This window comes from Coenobita brevimanus, chromosome 107, assembly GCF_032717465.1.
Source record: "Coenobita brevimanus isolate Jiangsu-jjx chromosome 107, ASM3271746v2, whole genome shotgun sequence".
NCBI lineage: Eukaryota > Metazoa > Arthropoda > Malacostraca > Decapoda > Coenobitidae > Coenobita > Coenobita brevimanus.
Genome location: NC_137060.1, coordinates 27780834 through 27802104, shown reverse-complemented (window position 1 = coordinate 27802104; position 21271 = coordinate 27780834). Strand labels below are relative to the sequence as shown.

Genomic DNA, 21271 nt, shown 5'->3' with positions numbered 1-21271 from the left:
TAACTCATTTCCATTGCTTTCACACTTGACTTGTGTCTTTCCAACAAGGTCCAAGCTTCACTTCCACATATCAGAGTGGGTATCACAATACTATCATGCAGTGACTTTTTACTTCCATGCTCACTTCCCTATTTCTTATCACTGCTTTTCATTTATGATATCATTATGATCCTGTATGAAACCTCACTGGTTGATGTTTGATTTCTATTTTCATTTTTAAGATTGCCTACGTGCAAGCCTACAATCATTTGTTTATTCCAGGATGTCCTTTGAAATTGGTCACTACTGGGTGTGTTAGTGTCTGTGACTGAACAATAATGTGATGTTGGAGATCAAACAGCAAGTGAGGTGCAGTGAAGCAAAATAACTACCAGTTGAGGTGAGTTGGAAACTTGTATTTATACTTTAAAACGTTGGGTGTGTGACCCTTGGCCCCGCTGAACCCATGTTATCCTTGACTCTATATATGATAAATCATTGCACCATGGAATTTTTCAAACACATCCTCATCAAAAAATGAAGGTGTGCTGTATTTATTGTATTTACTGTTATGAAGTGGATTAGTATTTGTCTACAACTGTACATATATATGTATGCCTGTATTTTCGCAATATTCCTCTAACATGTTCATCACCAACACCCTAACAGGTTTTCCCAAAGAAGTTCAAGTGCTGGCTGATGCATTCCAACATCATTAAAATGTGATTACCGACCATTCAGTCCTGCCTGCTCCCCCTTTTTTTAATATACTGTACTGTACATAACAACAGAGATGATATGATATAACTGGTCAATGGATGATATATGCTACTGAAGTGAGAGATCAAGAAATATCTGGCATGAGTGACTGACTTAAACTTTTCTGCATCAGCCGGCTGTTTGATGGTGGCCTCAAGCTGCTTCTGTTTTCGCTGGATCTCCTGCTCTGCTACCAGGATCTTGGCCTTCCTCTCCACCACCTACAAATACAGCATGGTTATATAATTGTTTTAACCAATATCATGTGCCAGCATGATAGTCATAACACACTGGTCTAAGCAACAGATACAAAAAAAAAAAAAAAAAAAAGGCTGTATGGTACAAAGCAAAAGATTAAGGGATATGGGGTCTTAACAGACACATTAGGATAAGATATGTAGGTTTATTACATTAAAAGTATAAAATATATGCCAAAAACATCACACACACACACACACACACACACACACACACACACAAAAGATCCAGTAACAAGCGATATGCAGAACATATAAACTCAGTACTGGTATGAAACTAAAGTAAAACATTCCCACTAGAAAAGACCTTGAAAAATCAAGGTACAGACCTAATAAATTGTTCTTAAAATGGCAGGTTTAAAGATTATCATTGATTAAGGTTGCAATACTACCATTTCATGTCCTCCTAACTTTCTCTGATTATGAAGTGGGAAAATAACTCATGCACAATACACGTATCATCTATAATCCTTTTTATTATTTATTATAACATGACACACCACACCTATTGTATTATGGAAACAAAAGGGAATTACAAATTAAATGCAAAAACGACACCTATTGTATTATGGAAACAAAAGGGAATTACAAATTAAATGCAAAAACAACACCTATTGTATTATGGAAACAAAAGGAAATTACAAATTAAATGCAAAAACAACATGAGTGAGATGACTCATAACTGTGTATTTACATTTTTGCTTAAATTCTTAGGTAGCACAACATCCCCAAAATACTGCAATTTGAAAGTATCCTACCTTTGTCTCCATCTTTTCTTCCTCCACCTTCTGTTTTGTTATGTTGAACTGTAGTTCATAAGCCAGTTCTGCCTCTGCTTTCTGTAGGGTATGAGAGTCATAAAGTTTAAAGTAATGGTAAATAGTTCTCCTTGCTTAGGTATACAGGATATCCAGTACTGTAAACTGCAAGTAATACACAATATCATCATCATCATCATCATCATCCAGACCTTTCCCAGCTTAGGATGATGAAGATAAATGATGACATCAATACAGTAAAAGTCTTCATGAAAAGACAAACACAGGGTAATAATTATCCACGTGGAAAACTACATTCGTGTGATGCAGTCCATACTGTAGAATGTATAAGTATCTCCAACTTAGTTATGCCCATTTACAGTAAATAACCTCAAATTTACACAGGGTATACTGAACACACACACACAAAATAAATACCGGTAATTAAAAATATGAAATTTTAGGTCAACACTTGTTTTCTTTCGTAACATTGTATATATCTGTACATATATTAAGAGATTATAATTATTAGTGTACATACAGAGGGTAAAGTATTAGGTTTCTCAATGTTCTAGCATTTTTTTCTACTGTCTAGGTGTACTGTATCCACTGCTGGTGGCAAGCCAACTGGTTTCTTGTAACCCAGGAAATCATTTAATTATATGACTATAACCAAAAAGACATTTTATGGTGCAATGGATTAAATATATCCAACCTGACTGGCCCATTTGGGTTTACATCTGAGGAATGCCTGGGGTTTACTGCTCAAATCATACCACTTAAGCAAGCCATTGGTAACTCCTGTCTTAAACATACACACTAAGTGGCCTGGCCTTAAGCACCTATGCTCCTGATGGACCAATAAAGGAGTGGATGATAGAGAGATGGCCAAGTGTTTTGCTACTTAAGTTTTGCCATCTCAAACAGGACCCATACATAAGCTAGGAAACCCCTGTACTCATTATTATCCAAGCCCATTTCACATACTCAAAATGGGTTCTTTCATCTTAACTGGGGACATGAAATAAAAAATAAAAAACAACAAATCTACAGTGTCAAAAATTTGTCTACTATTTACTGTTTTACCTCCTCTACTCTAACTTTCTTCTGTTGGATAATATTCATAAGTTGTGAGATGCTTTGTATGTTTCTCTGCCCATAGATTCTTCTTCTTGATATGATGCATCCAGGAGGTATTGGATGATCATGCACTAAATGTGAATTATTTGCGGTACAGCAGTAGAGTATCATTTGTCCCTTACTAAACAATCCCGACATCTCAGTGTATTCCAAAGGACATGCACAGCTGGTTACAAAAACCCCAGTGCTGGCAGATGTGGTAACAACATCCCTATGATAGTCCTCACACTCACCCCTCTTCACTGTGTTGTACAATATGCCAAGAATGCGTGACAGGTGTTCTTTCTCTCTCTGTTTCCCATTATATTATTTTGATGATATCTACTATAACAGCTTTCCACTGAATAGCAACTCTGGGTCACTAACAAATGTATTAAAGGAGAATATAACAGTGAACCTAGAACGGTATGACACAGATGTACAGTAACTATAATATAGTTGGGTACATCAACTTACAGCACAGATTTAATGTAGATAAAAAAATCATTACCAGTAATCATATCATTCCTGCAACCAAGCCAGGGATTCTGATAGGCTAAAGTCTGTGAATTTCTATATGAACTGTCATTAAATGTGATTTTTGAATCACAAATTTTAAGTCAAAATACTATTGCTGTGCTTATCTATTCACAGAGGAAAAAAAAAGTTCTGAATGCTATTCATTCACATGTTCATGTTTTGAAGTCTAAAAGTAACCCAAATTTTAACACATTACATTATTAACTCCTCCTCTGCCCTGGGCCACTGTATGTTCCATGCCCTCAGAGTGTGGGGCCTGCAGAGCTGAGAAAGGATTCGATTAATCTTTCTTACTTTACCTTGGCTTGCACCTCCTGGTCATAGATGGCTTTCTGCACTTCAAAGTCCCTCTGTGCACTGGCAATCTTGATGTCATTGCTATATTTTTCCTTGAGCAGTTCCTCGTTGGCCAGGCACTCCTTGATTTGTGCATCCCGACGGGCCTCCACCTCACCAATCCTGGCATCTCGTTGGACTTGTGCTGTCTGGGCTTTCCCTAGTGCTTTCAAGTAGCCCTGAAGTAAACCAAGTAAGAGTTAGACAAAGAGAACAAAAACAGCAATGAATTTTCACTGCTAGGATTTCTCTCCGTTAAACAAAATACTGTAGTCTGGTGTTGGCCTAAATAAAATTTCTGGGTGTACTAACAGCAGAAAAAGGTTTCATCTGGTACCACATATTGGGGGAACTGGCAAATCAGCCTTACAGGTATCAATGAAACTTTAAGTGGCAATGTTTCTGTAATTTACTGATGAAGTAACACCAAACACAAGAATCTAAAGTGACAGCTTATAACAAGGGCTCACTGTACAAGTATTTATCCTACTGCATTATTTGCCCAAGCACCAACTACATGCAGTATTTGGCAAATTTGTACAGTACTATGTCCACAGTAAGTCCTCACTTTCAGTTTTCATAAAGATAGTAGTAAATTACTTTTACAAATGACTGTAACTAGTGGCATTCATTACTGAGTTATGGTTATCATATCTGCATTTGTTATATCATTATTGCTCTGTGCTCAAATAATGTAACAATCCTGTGGAGTATCATCACTGAATTCTACCCAAATACTGTAGCTATCCTGTTAAGTACTGGTATCAATTTACAACAGTGCTTTAAGGAGTAGCATCATAGCTAAACCATACACTTTTAATGATCACTGCTGTCCCACCACCTTTGGCCAGCTAGTCATCTGTGTTTAGAATTGTGTGTATTATTCCCAATTCTGTCATAGCTTTCAGACTCATCCATCCATTCCACCAACCACACATTCAACACAATTCAGCCCCACCCCATGTTTTTTAATAAAGGATGTTTCTCATCATGAAAGTTGTCTGGTAGCAAAAGTGTCATTTAGGGATTGGGCATACCTCAAACATAATAATCATACATAATAATAACAATATTAAAGTTTCTAATGGTTTACTTACTTTTGCTGCCAACCTACAGCTTCAGGAAACACTTCTGAAAACAGAGCCAATTTCTCATCCACTAGACCCCTTTCCATTTGATATCCAAAGCCAAAAAAGTTATACTGCATTGTTATCATCATCATTCAAATTCCCCCATCTCCCAAACCAAGGACTGAGAAAGTTAAGATTCAAAAAGAACAAAAAAAAAAAATACATAAGTGTAAAAACCATCAACAACATCCCCAATCAAATGAATCACACAATCTTTCATGTCCCTGAAATCATGGCTCTACCTAACAAGCCTAACCATTATCATGGATGCATTTCATATATGCATGCCTATTAATTTTTTTCTTTCCACCCCTTTTAGATGTACAGACGTCGGAATAAGTTCGTTTCCTTTTCTGTGGACTAATGCGTTTGTAACACTGCTCGATGGAGAGCTACCCCCTCCTCCCTTCCTCATAGTCCCGCACTCCCACCCAACCCCCCCACTTTTCTCTCCGACCCCATAACCCCACCCGGTACCTTCCATGCTCTCGCTCACAGCCAGCTAGGGGTTTCTGTACTTCAAGCACCTCTCAAATTACGTGTAGTCCGAACAACTAATAAAGAAATAGCACAGTATATACATAAACCAAGTTAGGAAAAATTTACTGCACTTAGAGAGAGAGAGAGAGAGAGAGTTAAAAGACAGGGGGCGACGGGCGGAGAGGGAGAGTGAGTGAAATAATGAGAAATGAGAGTGCAGTTACGGAGAAAGTAAAAAGAGGAGAGGCAAGGAGAGAACAACGAGAGTTAAGAAACAGAGAGTGAGAAGAAGAGACAGTGAGAGGTGAAATGAGATACAAGCAGTGTGAAAGGGAAAGAGAAAAGGGTGATGTGAATCGGAAGGCTGGGAGACAGGAAGGAGAGACAAAAGGGGAGACAGCTGAGAGAAAATTGGAATGGAGCTAACACAGAAATAGGGATAACAAAAGGAGAAAGTGGGAAAGATAGCTACGGAACGGAACACTGAGAACGATATGAGAAAAATTAGAAAAGAAGACAAGGTAACGGGGAGGAGGAAGAAAATGTGTTATTATGGCAAGGACGCAGGGAAAGAACTAAGCAGGATAAGACGAAAACATTGAGGCTGAGTAGAACGAATGACATTCAAGTGAAAAGGGAGGGAAAGAAATAGAGAAATTAGCGAAATCTGCAGAGAGAAAGTACAGATTACTGGTGGGAAGAAAACAGGTTAATTATTAGGGCAAGAAAGGGGAGGGGGATGTTAAGAAGGGAAGACAAGGGGAGGGAGAGGGAGGGAGGAAGGGAGGGAAAGACAGTGGGAAGAGCGGAATGAAAGAAGAGATTTCGGGTGACAGGAAGAGACGGAGAGACGAGAGAGAAAAAAGAGCATGCACTTATTAATGGGGAAACAAAGAAGTGAAGGAAATGGGTTTAGTACAAGTAAAGAAATACGGAGAGAGTAATGGGGAAAAAAAGGTAACACATGTGACAAATGATAAAAAGGTAAGACAAAGTTGTGACTGAGGGAGGAAGAAGAGTGAGGTAAGGAGGGAGTGACAAAGGAGGAGACAGACGAAGGAAAGGCAAGAGGGAGGAAGGTAGGGACTGAGCAGAGAGATATAAAGAAAGAGGAAGAAGGGAAAAGGAAACTGGGGGTGAGACAGAGGATCCAGAGAGAGAGATAAGGGGGGGAGGGGGAGGGGCAGTACACAGCCAGGCACAGACAGATAGGTCGACAAATATTCAGAAAGTGTGTGTGTGTGTGTGTGTGTGTGTGTGTGTGTGTGTGTGTGTGTGTGTGTGTGTGTGTGTGTGTGTGTGTGTGTGTGTGTGTGTGCTTCCATCCCTGTGTCACTTCTATAACATTGTTCCATTTTTTAACCTGCGTGTTTTCCTCTTCTCTGCTTCAGTTTCTCTTCTCACTTTTCTTATCAGTATTTCTCCTGATTGTTCTTACCATTCCAAGTCTGTCTGTCTGTCTGTTTGTCTGGGAACAAAGAGATTGTTCTCACAGTCTATATCCCCTTAATACGGCCACTTCCTGAGTTGCTGTGGAATTTTGGTCGATTGAAAAAGACATACGTCGATTTAAAAAGGGTTCAGGAGACTAAGGTATCAGGTTCGCCTGAGGGTTGTGGAACTTTTTTAGTACAAACTCGTAGACTACGAGGTGAGATCATTGAAGTGTTTAAAATCTGAATGGGTTTCACATTCATTACATACAAAGTTGCTTACTCTTAACACGGACTCGGCACACAACCATGGTTGGAAACCGTAAATGAGAAAATTTACCAGCAGAATTACGTTAAAACTTTTTCACAGGCAAGATCTGCTCCAAATGGAACTGACTCAACATGGACGTTGTATACAATAGAGAAGTTTAAGGCACACTAGAATAAATGTGAACTGGATATGCATTCCCAGGCAAACAAGAAGTATCTCCACGGTATTGGCTGCATAGTCATTAAGATCCTAACTTTTCCTTGCAACTCCTCTCTCTCACTCTGTGTGTGTGTGTGTGTGTGTGTGTGTGTGTGTGTGTGTGTGTGTGTGAAAGAGGTGTCTACTACCACAACATTTAATCACAACAGATTTATTGTGTGTGTGTGTGTGTGTGTGTGTGTGTGTGTGTGTGTGTGTGTAAGAGGTGTCTACTACTGCAACATTTATTAACAGTAGATTTATTCTCTCTCTCTCTCTCTCTCACACACACACACACACACACACAGTGTGGTAAACCTTTTCCTAACTTGGTTTATGATATATACTGTACTATTTTATTATTAGTGTTTTGGACTAGACGTAATGGAGTGCTTCTGAAAAGCCTAGTATTCCGGTAGATGTCACTGCCACTGGGACAAACACATTCCCCGCGTTGTTTAAAAAGCATATATTTCTTTGCTAAATATCTACACTTGTGTGAAACCGTGAATCATAGTAATGTCATATACTGTAATATAAATAATACAAATAGGACACGTATATATAACGTAGCGTGAATTGTTTATATTTGTCATAAACGGAAATTAAAATAATATTGATGGAATGTGATGGTCCTACATTATTTAATGTCTGCTACATTTAGTGCAAGTTAGGTTCTTAATACATAGTTTGTTCAGATTGTAAATTATTCCTAGTAGGTATCTTGACTCATTCAGTCTATATGTGGGCAGAAATTTAATGCTGAGCAAATACTGGGACACAACATTTTGCTCACTCTCTTCACGCATGCGCACAAGACAGTCCAGTGTTAAATTTCTCCACGAGAGATTTGTTTTCAAAACAAACGCACTAGGGCTAATGCTGAAAATAATACAATTTAGACTAGGCTACTTGTGGTCTGGTTAGGTTAGACAAAGTAAGGTACTGTAATTGCTTTGGATAGTCTGAGAGGGCATTGGGCAACACCACGGCCATCTCAAACCGTGGCAACACGGGTCTTGTGTTGTGCATGGGTGAAGGGAGTGAGGAAATGCTGAGTCCCAGTATTTACTCAACATTAAATTTCTGCCCACATATAGACTGAATGAGTCAAGACACCCACTAGGCGTAATTTACAGTCTGAACAAACTATGTATTAAGAACTGCACTAAATGTAGCAGAAGTTAAATAATATAGGACCACTGAAATGGGTTGCCATCATAGTCCATCAATGATATTTTAATTTCCATTTATGATAAAGTGGAAAAGTTTCTAGAGAAGGGAAAGAAGTTGTATGCGGCTTTCATGGATTTGGAGAAAGCATATGACAGGGTGGACAGACAAGGATTGTGGAAAGTGTTAAGAATATATGGAGTAGATGGGAAGTTGTTGAATGCTGTGAAGAGTATGTACGATGGTGCGAAGGCTGCAGTGCGTGTGGATGGTGAACTAAGTGAATTTTTCTCTTTGAAAGTTGGTTTGAAACAGGGATGTGTCATGTCTCCATGGTTGTTCAATCTGTACATGGATGGGGTAATAAAAGAGGTACAAGGTAGGGTAGTGGATGTTGGAGTGGCCCTGGTGAGAGAGGATAGTGTTTGGAAACTCCCTGTACTGTTGTTTGCAGATGATACTGTGTTGTTGAGTGAAGACGAAGGGGAGCTGCAAGGCTTGGTGGATGAGTTTGGGAGAGTGTGTAAGAAACGGAACCTAAAGGTGAATGTAGGGAAGAGTAAAGTGATGGTCTTTGAGAGAGGTGAAGTCAGTGAATGTACAGCGAGGTTGGATGGTGAGGAATTGGAAAATGTGAGTACGTTTAAGTATTTGGGTAGTGTGATGAGTAAGGATGGAGGTTTGGAGGGTGAAGTGCTTGAAAGGGTACAGCAGGGAAGAAAGGTTGCTGGTTCCTTGAAAGCAGTGATAAGAAACAGGGAAGTGAGCATGGAAGTAAAAAAGTTACTACATGACAGTATTGTGATACCAACTCTAACATACGGAAGTGAAGCTTGGACATTGTTGGAAGGACACAAGTCAAGAGTGAGAGCAGTGGAAATGAGTTATTTAAGAGGAGCCTGTGGAGTCACGTGGAGAGACAGGCTGACGAATGAGGATATAAAGGAGCGTTGTGGTGTGGATGTGGATGTGATAGGAAGCGTTGTGAGGAACACACTGAGGTGGTTTGGCCATGTGGAGAGGATGGAGGGTGAAAGACTGACGAAGAGAGTGTATATGAGTAAGGTGGAGGGTGGAAGAGGGAGGGGGAGACCGAGGATGAGATGGAGGGATGGGGTGGAGAGGTATATGAGAGAGGGGGGTGTGAGTTGGGAGCAGGGCAGTGAAATGGCGGGGGACAGGGCGACTTGGAGGCGATTTGTTTGTGGCCACCCCAAACGGGATTGAGGCGTCTGGCAATAGATAGATAGATAGATAAATATAAACAATTCACGCTACGTTATATATACGTGTTCTATTTGCATTATTTATATTACAGTATATGACATTACTATGATTCACTGTTTCACATAACAGTGTAAAATATACTTATTAAACAGCGGGGGGAATGTGTTTGTCTCAATGGTGGTGACATCTACCAGAACACTAGCTTTGAAAGCACCCAATTAGAGAGGTGCTTGAAGTACAGAAACCCCTAGCTGGCTGTGAGCGAGAGTATGAGGGGTACCTGGTGGGGTTATGGGGTAGGAGAGAAAAGTGGGGGGGTTGGGTGGGACTATGAGGATGGGAGGAGGAGGGGGTAGCTCTCCATCGAGCAGTGTTACAAACACGGAAAAGGAAACGAACTTATTCCGACGTCTGTACATCACACACACATAAATCAGACAGATTCAAATAACTGACTATGGAGTTAAAAAAGGAAGGAGGAGGGGGGTGCAAAATCCTTGTCATGTACTCCTCAGGACATTTTTCAATGTATGGAGGTAGTCTTGGCATCTGCAAGGTATCACAGATGAAAAAACTTGTGTTTCTCACTCTGAAATAAAATAATATAAAATACTGTATATGGTACTCACATGTTCATCATTAATGTCCCTAATAGTATAGGAGATAACTTGGAGACCCAAATTATACAGATCCTTCGATGCCACATCAAACACACGTTCATTGAACAGCTTCCGGTTACGGTAAATGTCCTGAAATAAGACAAAGAGACAGTGAGACTTAATCTATAGTTGTTACTGTTGCTCAACCCTGGTCATACCTGGCCTAGAGAATCCATCAACCAAGGATGAGCAACTGTCCCCTGGGTCCCATCCCATAAATTAAGGTAATTGTATAATATTACTGAAGTGTCTGGCATATATGTTAGTCTTATATCCCCTTTGCCACAAGAGGCATTGAACCTACCAGTATAAATTACAAGAAATTTCAATTGTTATGTACAGTACTCTGTTGTGGTTTCAAAAGCTACAAACTGCACAATTGTTTTATTTATCAGCTTGAGCATGGATGATAATGTGCAAGGGATAATTCCTAAATACTACAAAGTTATTTACCTGAAAAATATCAAGTATTCTGAACAGTAATCTGTGGTTGAAAACTACTCTGTCTACTTCAACTTTACCTAAACTTGCCATCTCTCATCTGTAAATTCTGAGCTCTAATAGAATATGATGCTAGTTATTAAAAAAAAAAAAAATGCTATGGAGAGGAAGTGCTGCCATAATACTGTCTTATTCTACCACTGAGCAAACTGTAAAATAATGAAAATCTCCATGTTAAAGGGGGTGAATTACAAACAATGGTACACACCTCAACCGTCATAGTACCCATTATACCACGCTGATGTCCTTCCAGAGTGGCTGTAATGAGATTCTCAATATCCGTCTGAGATTTCTCAAGAAAGTGTTCGCATGCCAGGGCCAACACCTCTGGGTGCTGCGTGCTGATCTTCACCTGCAGCAAAACAATCAGAAACATTAAAAACCACTGCTGAATAAACAATGACATTACAGTGATCTATTATTCCTGCCAGCTTAGGAGGCTTCTCAGTACTCTTCTATAACAGTTTATTGGCATACTGCACAATATTTTCATTTGTGTGTTATATCTCACTGACAGCATACCTGAAATTAGTTAGGTATATCAAGCACAAAAGAAATTAACAGGACAAAGTGATTAGAAGATTCTCTGGCCAGTGGGAATATGGGATGCCGCTCTCATTTTGTTCAAGATATCTCCTGAACATTTTTATTCAACTCAGGGACTTCACCACTTTGATCTTTAGGCTGAATACAGTATTTTTTTTTTTTTTTTTCCCCAACACCTACACAAACTCTTCCACACAGAATAATATCTTTTGGAAATAAAAAATAAACTAAAACAAGACACTTATTGTAGTGATGAGGTTTACTACACAAGCTTCTAATTGTGTGTGACCAGGAACAGCCTCATATCAATGTGAAGTTTTTATCACTTCAGCCTTAGAACATATTTTAAAATGTTCTTGATACCCCCAACTTATTTTACTAAATTAGTATGGATCTTTCAAAGTAAGAGTTAATGAAGGTTACATCTACCCTCTCCACTTTGAAAAGTCTCCCCAATACTGAATTAAATCATCTAGAGGTACAAAAACAAAAAAACAAAAAATCCTTGGAAAGGAATCAAGTTCATGACCTATTATCTATACAGCATAAAAAAAAAAAAAAAAATCCTCATACTGATGGAGTTCATGACCTCTTACCTGTGTGACCCCTCCCCTTCCACTTGTGACCACTCTTACCTGTGCAACCCCTGTGACCCTGACAGCAACACCCTGTGATGTGTACACCCCGGGCGATTCCACTTGTATCGTCATCACATTTAACGACAGTCTGAGTAAAGAAACCTGAATTTTAAAGCCATTTGGCTGTGTTAGGTTGTGAGGAGGTAAATACTGTAATATCACCAGGAGTCTGTCAGAATAAGATGTTTGAAGCCAGGGTAAACCATTTTTGCTATGTACTCATAAAGTTCTGCACAGGTGAATATAACTGCCAGAAAGTAATGCTTAAGCTTTATCACTGGCATAAAGATCTAGAGAGATGGGAAAGAGGGAAGGTGGAAAGATCAATGGCTGTGAGAGAAAAAAAAAAAAACATGAACTATAAAAAGGGAGAGCAGAATAAACAGGTGACCACAGTATTATAAACAGAAGATAAAGGCAGTGAAAGAAAGTCACCAAAAATATAGGGGTAGGGATGGTTAAAATGTGAGATAAAGACAGGAGAAAAATAAATACTGCACAACGAAGGGGTTGAGGGAGAAGAGGCAAAGGTTGAAGGGAAATAATCAAGCATAAAAAGGTGGCTGGCTGAAACTGGAAAAACATCATAATACATGCATACATACATATATACATACCTTTCCCATCTCTGGAAGCAGGGGAAGGCGATGACCCTACCTCCCGTCACCATGGCCGGTTTATTGTGGCCAAAACCTGGACAATGGATGGATAAATTACTGTACTGCAGGTCACTGAGACACAACACAGCATTTACAGTCACAGACTGGACAAAGCAAGATGCTGTGTTCACATTTCTGGTCAAAATATGGAACTATATAATACTGGACACAACATGGAGCTATGTGTATATCTTTTTACAATATGGAATTACAGTATAGCAAGCTACATTCTGTGACACAGTTCTGGATAAAAACACAGAACTCCCTACAATTCTGGACAAAACATGGAATTCTGTCTCCATGTAGTCAATAATGCTGGTCAAAAAACGAAATTCCATCAACATTTTATCCACAACTCAGGATGAAACATGAAACAGTGGACAAGCCATCTACAGTTTTATCTGCCAGGCCTATGTCCAGTGTTTACAAGGTGGCCACTGCTAAACATACAATTCCAGAGACAGTATAGCCTAACATTACTGAGACAGACTAAACTACTGTATATAAAAACAATGCTGTGAGAATTTAATATACTGCTGGTGAACTTTATTGGGAATGATAACTTTTCTCTATTCTGCCCAAACCTCCCCCTCCCCCCTTTTTTTCTATGTTAAATATGGACTTCTCATGGTGAGTGTGCTAGAAACTATCCACTCCTCCCTTCTCTACAGTGAAAGCATTTCTAATTAGTTTCTGCTAACCCCAGATGATTTTTCTATGTTTTAGCATGGAGACCTCTTACATTGAAAGTACAATACCATAGTCTCCATTAACTGCTTCATTATGATGTCAACATTTCCACTTTGTTCCTTATATGCCAAGATGACTTCACAAATCAAATACAGATGGAATGAATAATTAAACATGACTTTTATGCCACTTAAAAATAATTTCCTTAATCCCACCTCTCTTCCCCTTGCACCCTCCCCTGCCCCCTTCCTTTCAATATCCATTCTCTCACCCTGTATCCTCCCATATCCCCTCACCTCCACCTAAAATGGCCAAGTCACAGGGGGGGTTACAAAAAGTGTCGGACAGATACAAGGAATAGTTGGTGAAACAGAAGACAGTTGATGCAGACAGCGGTATGGTGTTGGTTCAGTCATCTGGGAGTTGCAAACATGGCATCAGGTGTTGAATGTCCACCCCACAAACTCAGTGGCAGTTGGTGAGACTAAGAGCCAGCACTCAGGGCATTCTTCACGTGTAGGGCCAGCACAAAAATGACCAAGTTCCTGTATCCTCACTCCCTCACCCTACACCACCCCCTACCCTCTCTCCCTTACTCTACACCTTCCCACATCCACTCTCCCTCACCCTACATCATCTCCTGCCCCTCTCCTTCACTCTGCACCCTCCCAAATCCCCTCTCACTCACCCTACTCCCTCCCATATCCCCCATCCCTCATCCTACACCCTCCCATATTTCCTCTCCCTCACCCAACCCTCTCCTGTATCTCCTAATCCCCTCTCCCTCACCCTACACCCTCCCCAGCCTCCTATTTCTCAACTTTCACTGTCCACTGCCCCCCCTCCCTCATCCTACACCTTCCCCTGCCCCACTCACTCTACAGTACACCCTCCCATATCCCCTCTCCCTCACCCTACACCCGCCCCTGCCCCCTCTTCCTCACCCTCCCATATCTCCTCTCCCTCACCCTACATCCTCCACTGCCCCCTCTCCCTCACCACCCTATGGCCTCCCCTGCCCCCTCTCCCTCACCCTATGGCCTCCCCTGCCCCCTCTCCCTTACCCTACGTCCTCTCCTGCCCCTTCTCCCTCACCCTACGCCTTCCCCTGCCCCCTCTCCCTCACATTACTGTACACCCTCTTCTGCATCGCTCCCAACACTTTTATGTCTCCTCTCACCTTTACAAGAAACCTTATTATAATTCTAAAAATAATGTACCGGCACACACACACACACACACACACACACACAATCACGTGTGGCCTAAACATACGCACACATACACATCATGAAAAGATACACTGCTTAAAACACACACACACACACACACGCACATTCTTTCATTTCCAAACAGTAGCTACGATGAAAGCTGACCTACTGACGACTCAGGTATTGCCATCACTTCCTGTGGTTAGTATCGGGGAAGCAATATGTATTTCGGTTAACATTATCCCCACAAATTCTCTTGACAAACCCCTACACGTTTTAGTACATTACACATAAAACGGAAAATGTGTAAACGGAGTTCTCCATCAGTGAGAAAAAGAAGAGAAAAAAAAAAGCTTACCATGTTGGCATCAAGGGCTACAGCCTAATTATAAATGGTCTTAAGATTTGCTGTCAAAATTCTTTATGACAGGTAATTATAACGAGACTCACTTTCTTTTGTTTCTTTTTTACTTGAAATATCATTCAAAGATGCCTGTGAAGTGTTTGGTTGTTGCAAGAGTGAAGATGAATGTACAGTAAGTACAACTTAAGCACAAGAAAGTTTGTGAATAACCTACCAGTGACCTTCAAAGCCCGAGACGTGTTGCCACATAACACACTTTCCTTAAATTCCTCCGTAGACTAACAAAATACCAGTCTAGTTCATTCGAAGCCTAGGGGTAACATATGCCTCAATGTACTAACACTAAATATACAGTTCTCTGCAAGAAAAATACTAAAATACGTTAATGCGAAATGGCTAAGCAGCCTCTAGATAGGCTAGCACACTCTTCTATAGCCTCTGTATTTAACCCACTTAATCACTGTAAAGTCAAGCTCAGGCCTGAAGTTAACATATACCTCAACGTACTAACACCAAGTACACATCTACGTGTAACAGATAAAATATAAACATCCCAATTCATCCACATAAAAACGGCCTACCATGCAACCTCTCCCACCACACCACCCACACCACAACACCACTCACACTCACTATAAACACGTAGAGTGAAGTTCATTACGTAAGAGAATGAACACAATTTTGCATTACTTAATGGCTTAGTCCCTCCTCTACGATGGTATTTGCTTCCATACTACTATTTCGTTTTAGGAGACCTTTCACCGAGTGCTCGAAACAATCACCATTCTCTTCTTCGACGTCTAGTAGTAGTAGTAGTAGTAGTAGTAGCAGTAGTAGTAGTATTCATGCAACAACCAGACTGTATTACTTAGCTATGGAAATACCAACAGCAGTGGTGATTCAAAACACACATAAACCACCATCTCTATATTATGTACACCATATACCTTTACAAGAAATATTTCAATCAACCAATCAACCCAAATAAAATGACTGCTAGCTTTTGACGCAAGGAGTTTAGTATTTTTACTAATCCCAAAAACACTGAAGATAAAAATTAACCTTTGCTTAATAATATCCTGTTAGAAGCGGAAAAGTTATGATTTCTCACGTTGGGAAAGGGATAAAACTGTTACTACTTGTGCTATAATAAGATTTGTGTTTTGTGTCAGCATATATTCACTAAGCCTGAGAGAGAGAGAGAGAGAGAGGATTCTCAAGGTCGTACTACTGCCAAGCCTTGTGTGTGTGTGTGTGTAGATGTGTGTGTGTGTGTTCTAATTCTTAAGTACCACTGTAGGAGATGTGTGTGTGTGTGTGTGTGTGTGTGTGTGTGTGTGTGTGTGTGTGTATGTGTGTGTGTGTGTTCTACTGTAGGAAATATTTTGCAATGTGTGTGTGTGTGTCTTCTTATATAAGACTGTAGGAGATATTTGGCTGTGTGTGTGTGTGTGTGTGTGTGTGTGTGTGTGTGTGTGTGTGTGTGTGTGTGTGTGTGTGTGTGTGTGTGTGTGTTTATAGGAGATATTTGACTGGCTACGTGTCTTCCGGTTATCAAACTATTACCCTCTCCAGTTCAATCACATTAAATAAAAAACGATCGTCTACCAGGTAGCATGAATAAAATATAAGGTATATCATAGTCCTGAAAGGGCTGACATTCAATGAGTACCACCTAATATCACTCCTTCATATAACCCAACACATACACACACACACACAATATATATATATATATATATATATATATATATATATATATATATATATATAATATATATATATATATATATATATATATATATATATATATATATATATCGTAATACAGTAAGTGTGTTTATTATCTGATTAAGCTGCGCCATTCCTTTAATATTCAATAGTCGCAGCACGAAATTCAACAAGCCTACGTATGAGGCAAGAACGATTCTCCGTTGCTACTAATGAAATCAATCATCTTACTACACTTGGTCATCAAGTTAGTTGTGACGGATGCTGTCCATGTTGGATAAAACAAACATGAACAACTTAGCCTAATCCAACTGGGAACATGACAAAACACTCCAGGACTCGCTGACAGATACCGGAAAGTGACATATCTTGACGCAAATTGACTGGAGACGGACGATACGCGGAACCCCCCCCTCCCCCACATACACACATACAGGGTCATAGTCTCGTCCTTACAAATCCCGCAAACCTATCTTCCTCAGCGATTTATTTTGTCTGTTAGATCTTAATCCCTTCAACTCGAGTACGTCATTCTTTCTTGCTACCACCAAACCACGTGAACATCCTAGTAGTGAAGTTAATGACGGCTGTCATTAGTCATCACTAATTATAAAATGTCCTCGTAGTGAAGGGGTTAACTTTCTCTTCTATGCTACGTTATCAGCTTCGAGGATAATAAGGTACAGTATGTAAAAGAAATCGCTTCTCAGGAGGTGTAACGAAATCCCTCTGGCCATCGGGAATAGAGCAGTACTTACCGATACCTTACATCAACTCCTTGAATTCGGGAACGCTTTTTATCTAACTTGCCAGCACCTCATGATTTTATTCAGCTCTGGCTTGGAAGGGTTAGATATAGCTAGCAATTTCTGTCGCTAATTGGACTGTTTTTAGCTACAGGAAGGGCACGGAGACTGCGAATATTTCCTTATCACCTGGTCAGCAAACGTCTATGACATGACACGGTAGTTATGACAGAAAACTGGTCATCGGTTTCTTTGCGAATCTTGATTCTAGTAAAAAATAAAGACAACCAACTTACTACCGAAATAAGTTTTTAAAAGTTATGAAATTCATCCTGGCAACGAACAGTAACTTTAAAAACGAGTTTAGTAACAAATAGTAAATTCAACATGGCACAAAGTGGTGTGGTGCACAACAAGCCTCGCCCGACTGCAGTTATCTTGAAGCTGTTAAATACTGATTCGGTACTGTCATTTGGTGTCAGTAAGGTCGCAACTACAATTTCAACTTGCCCTGTGAAACTCCTAATTAAAGTCAAAGGTAATGGCGTAACTAACCTCACATTCAAGAAGTCGCCCTGCGAAACTCTTTGACCTTGTTTCACCTTTTAAACTTTAAGACATTACCTCCACAATAAATTCAATTTCTTTTGGGACCAGTGACCACATATCCTTAAAGTTTCATGTAATTTCATTCAGCCGTTTTTCCGTAATGTTCCTAACAAACAAGAAACAACGAAACTCGACCAAAAATAATACCTCGCCGGACTCCGTCCGGACGAGGTAATAAGCCTAGTACCGAGGGATTCTACCGCACACAAGACAAAGTAACGAAAAGTAAACTATAAAGTGAGCATCTACCTATACTTTAACTTGGCCCCAATCTCTCCCTCTTGAATTCTGGGCTGTTGAAACAAGACATTAATCCCTCGAATATGATGCTAGTCACGAAGAAGAGTCATGTTAGGGATGTAGGCTACAGTTCCAGTAGCCTAGTCTTTTTCTGTTCCTGAACTGTGAGAAATAGGCTGCAAAAGGACGAAAATCTGCAAATTTACGGTGAAAGAACTACAGCAACAAACGGGAGAGAGAGAGAGAGAGAGAGAGAGAGAGAGAGAGAAGGGGGGGAGGGGATGCGTGAATGTGGGGCCAACTGCCAAGGAAGAATAAATAGATTGCAGCAAAGGCGACCAACAAACACGGAGGGGGGATTGAACTATATGTTACAAATTTGCATGATATTCATTTCTAATCTCAAACTGAAATAAAAATTAATTTTCTTCACTGATATATTACAACTCTATTATTATTTTTTATTTGTTTTCCTTACTCTGTTCGCCGTCTGTAAAAAAAAAAAAAAATCTATTCCAAGTAACACCAAACAAATTTATTCTGCAGTGAGTCCTAGGAATATGCAACGAGAGTAGCCTAACTATAGTATTTTACAACGCATCACCAACTGCTTAAATAAAGTTGAAAGTAGGCTATAAGCACACCTACCTGTGATGGAATTTTTCTTTAACCCTTTCAGTACGGTACGTGAATGAAATCGTACCACAGTGACCAGAATCAATGAACAGACGTCATGTATGTGGATTTAAGATGCCAGTGGCTTAGTTCTAAGTCCTTCAGCAAGAGCAGATAAGCTTAAGGTACCGCACCATCAGTGGCGGCAGCAAGACTAAACGGAAAGAAAAAAATCAAAAATTCAGTATCATACGAGTATTACGCCTTTCCTTTGAATTAAGACAGCATACAGCGTTTACATAAGTGGGTTATAAAACTGGACATACGCAACTTGATTACAAAGAAAGACTAAAGTATGCTTAAATGTAGCCTGAAATGAAAACGGAGTGCGTTCAACTCTGAGTCGGGATGTGTTTTATCGTCACAGCTTCACCAGGCTTGTTTATCTTAGCGTGAAAATTGAGAGAGAGAGAGAGAGAGAGAGAGAGAGAGAGAGAGAGAGGGAGAGAGAGAGAGAGTTCCTAGTTTTCCTCTCTCCTTCCACACCTGTTCACTTTCCTCACACGTCATCCTATCCTTACCTCCATCAGTCTATTTCAAGCCTCCTCAGTGCCCATAAATTCTCTCTCTCTCTCTCTCTCTCGGGGATGCAGGTGTGGTCGTAGGTACGGCCATAGTAGTGGTAATAACAGCTGTAGTAGTAGTAGTGGTGGCAGTAGTAGTAGTAGTAGTAAGTAGTACGGCAGTAGTAACAGTAGGAAGGAGAGAGAGAGAGAGAGAGAGAGAGAGGAGGGGGGACGAGGATGCTGTTGACCAATAACGCCAAGGTCAACACAAGAATGCTGGACGCGCCTCGCAAGTCACCACTACGGCAGATGTAACGCTGTACCAGAATCACCACATGATACAACGTTGTACCAGATTCACCACAAAATACATTACACCAGATTCACAAGATACAAAGTTGTACCAGATTCATCACAAAATACATTACATCAGATTCACAAGATTCAACGCCGTACCAGATTCATCACAATATACAACGTTGTACCAGATTCACAAAATATATCACACCAGATTCACCACAAGGTTCAACGTTGTACCAGACTCACCACAAGATCGGCTACAACGTTGTGCGGTTCGCCACAGGATACAGTAATGGCAAAGTTTTCTCGCCCATTGGAACGTTAAGGATACATCTACATCATCTAGTTTGGAAAGTCTATCTTAACGAAATAAAACCGTCAGCAGATTGCAAGAATAAAATAAAAATTACTTCCTCCGACCTATAATTATCTGAAAACGCAAACAAAAATACGAAAAAATGTCATCGTAATGAACTGGTAAAACTGGCCAAAATAACCTGGCACCAGGACCAAAACAAACTACAGGTAAAAAAAAGAAAGTAGATGGGAGATGAAAAGAAAGTAAAAGAAAAGAAGGATGGAAGGGCAGAAGGAGAGAAGGAAGGAAAGAAGGATGGAAGGAAGGAAAGGAGGGAAGGAAGAAAGGAAGGAAAGAAAAATGGAGATACGGCACGAAAGGGTTAATGGGTGCACAAAACCTGATATGTTTACCAAGGATAGTCTCAACAAGTCGCTCTTCAGTATGCATAAAGGCTCTTAACCCACTTTTTAACCGGCAGCCTTCTTACTTCCGGGACGTTATTTATTTATTCGTTTTATTTACTTATCTATTTACCTTACTTCCGGGGCGTCATTTGTTTATTCATTTTATTTACCGGGTACTTATCTATTTACCTTACTTCCGGTACGTTATTTATTTATTCATTTTATTTACTTATTTACCTTACTTCCGGGACGTCATTTGTTTATTCATCTTATTCACTTATCTATTTACCTTTCCTCTGGGACGTCATTTATTTATTCATTTTATTTACTAATGTTTACCTTACTTCCGGGGCGTTATTCATTTATTCATTTTATTTACTTGTCCACCTTACTTCCGGGACGTCATTTATTTATTCATTTTATTTACTTATCTATTTACCCTACTTCTGCGACGTCATTTATGTATTCATTTTCTTCACTTATCTATTTACCCTACTTCCGGGACGTCACTTATTTATTAATTTCATTTACTTATTCATCTATTTGGGGAGGGTTTTGCTCTCCCTGCTAACAGATGCCTTTATCCGGCTCAGAACTCCTTTGTAATAAACTTAATGAAGGCTATATCCAACCCCTCTTATTCGCAAAGCAAGCAAGTATGCGGCATGAATATAATTACAAATGCCCACGGGATGTGTCGTATTCATGAACGATCTTAACCAATTATGTTGTGGAAAATTGTCGTGTGTGTGTGTGTGTGTGTGTGTGTGTGTGTGTGTGTGTGTGTGTGTTTCCACTATTAATATCCACTCCATGTACAAGACGTGAAGG

The 21271-nt window shown here is 39.9% G+C and overlaps 1 protein-coding gene across 1 annotated transcript in view; it reads right to left on the bottom strand.

The window, feature by feature from the left end:
* Positions 1–21271, bottom strand: part of LOC145416777 (flotillin-1-like) — a 39508-nt gene that overhangs the window by 14767 nt on the left and 3470 nt on the right. Inside the window, exons 2-8 of the mRNA XM_080285697.1 lie at positions 12622–12697; positions 12002–12092; positions 11029–11172; positions 10290–10409; positions 3712–3927; positions 1754–1834; positions 853–959 (exon numbers count right to left, since the gene is read on the bottom strand). Of these exons, the coding sequence (XP_080141823.1) occupies positions 853–959; positions 1754–1834; positions 3712–3927; positions 10290–10409; positions 11029–11172; positions 12002–12092; positions 12622–12697 (835 nt within the window). The remainder of the gene's footprint in view (positions 1–852; positions 960–1753; positions 1835–3711; positions 3928–10289; positions 10410–11028; positions 11173–12001; positions 12093–12621; positions 12698–21271) is intronic.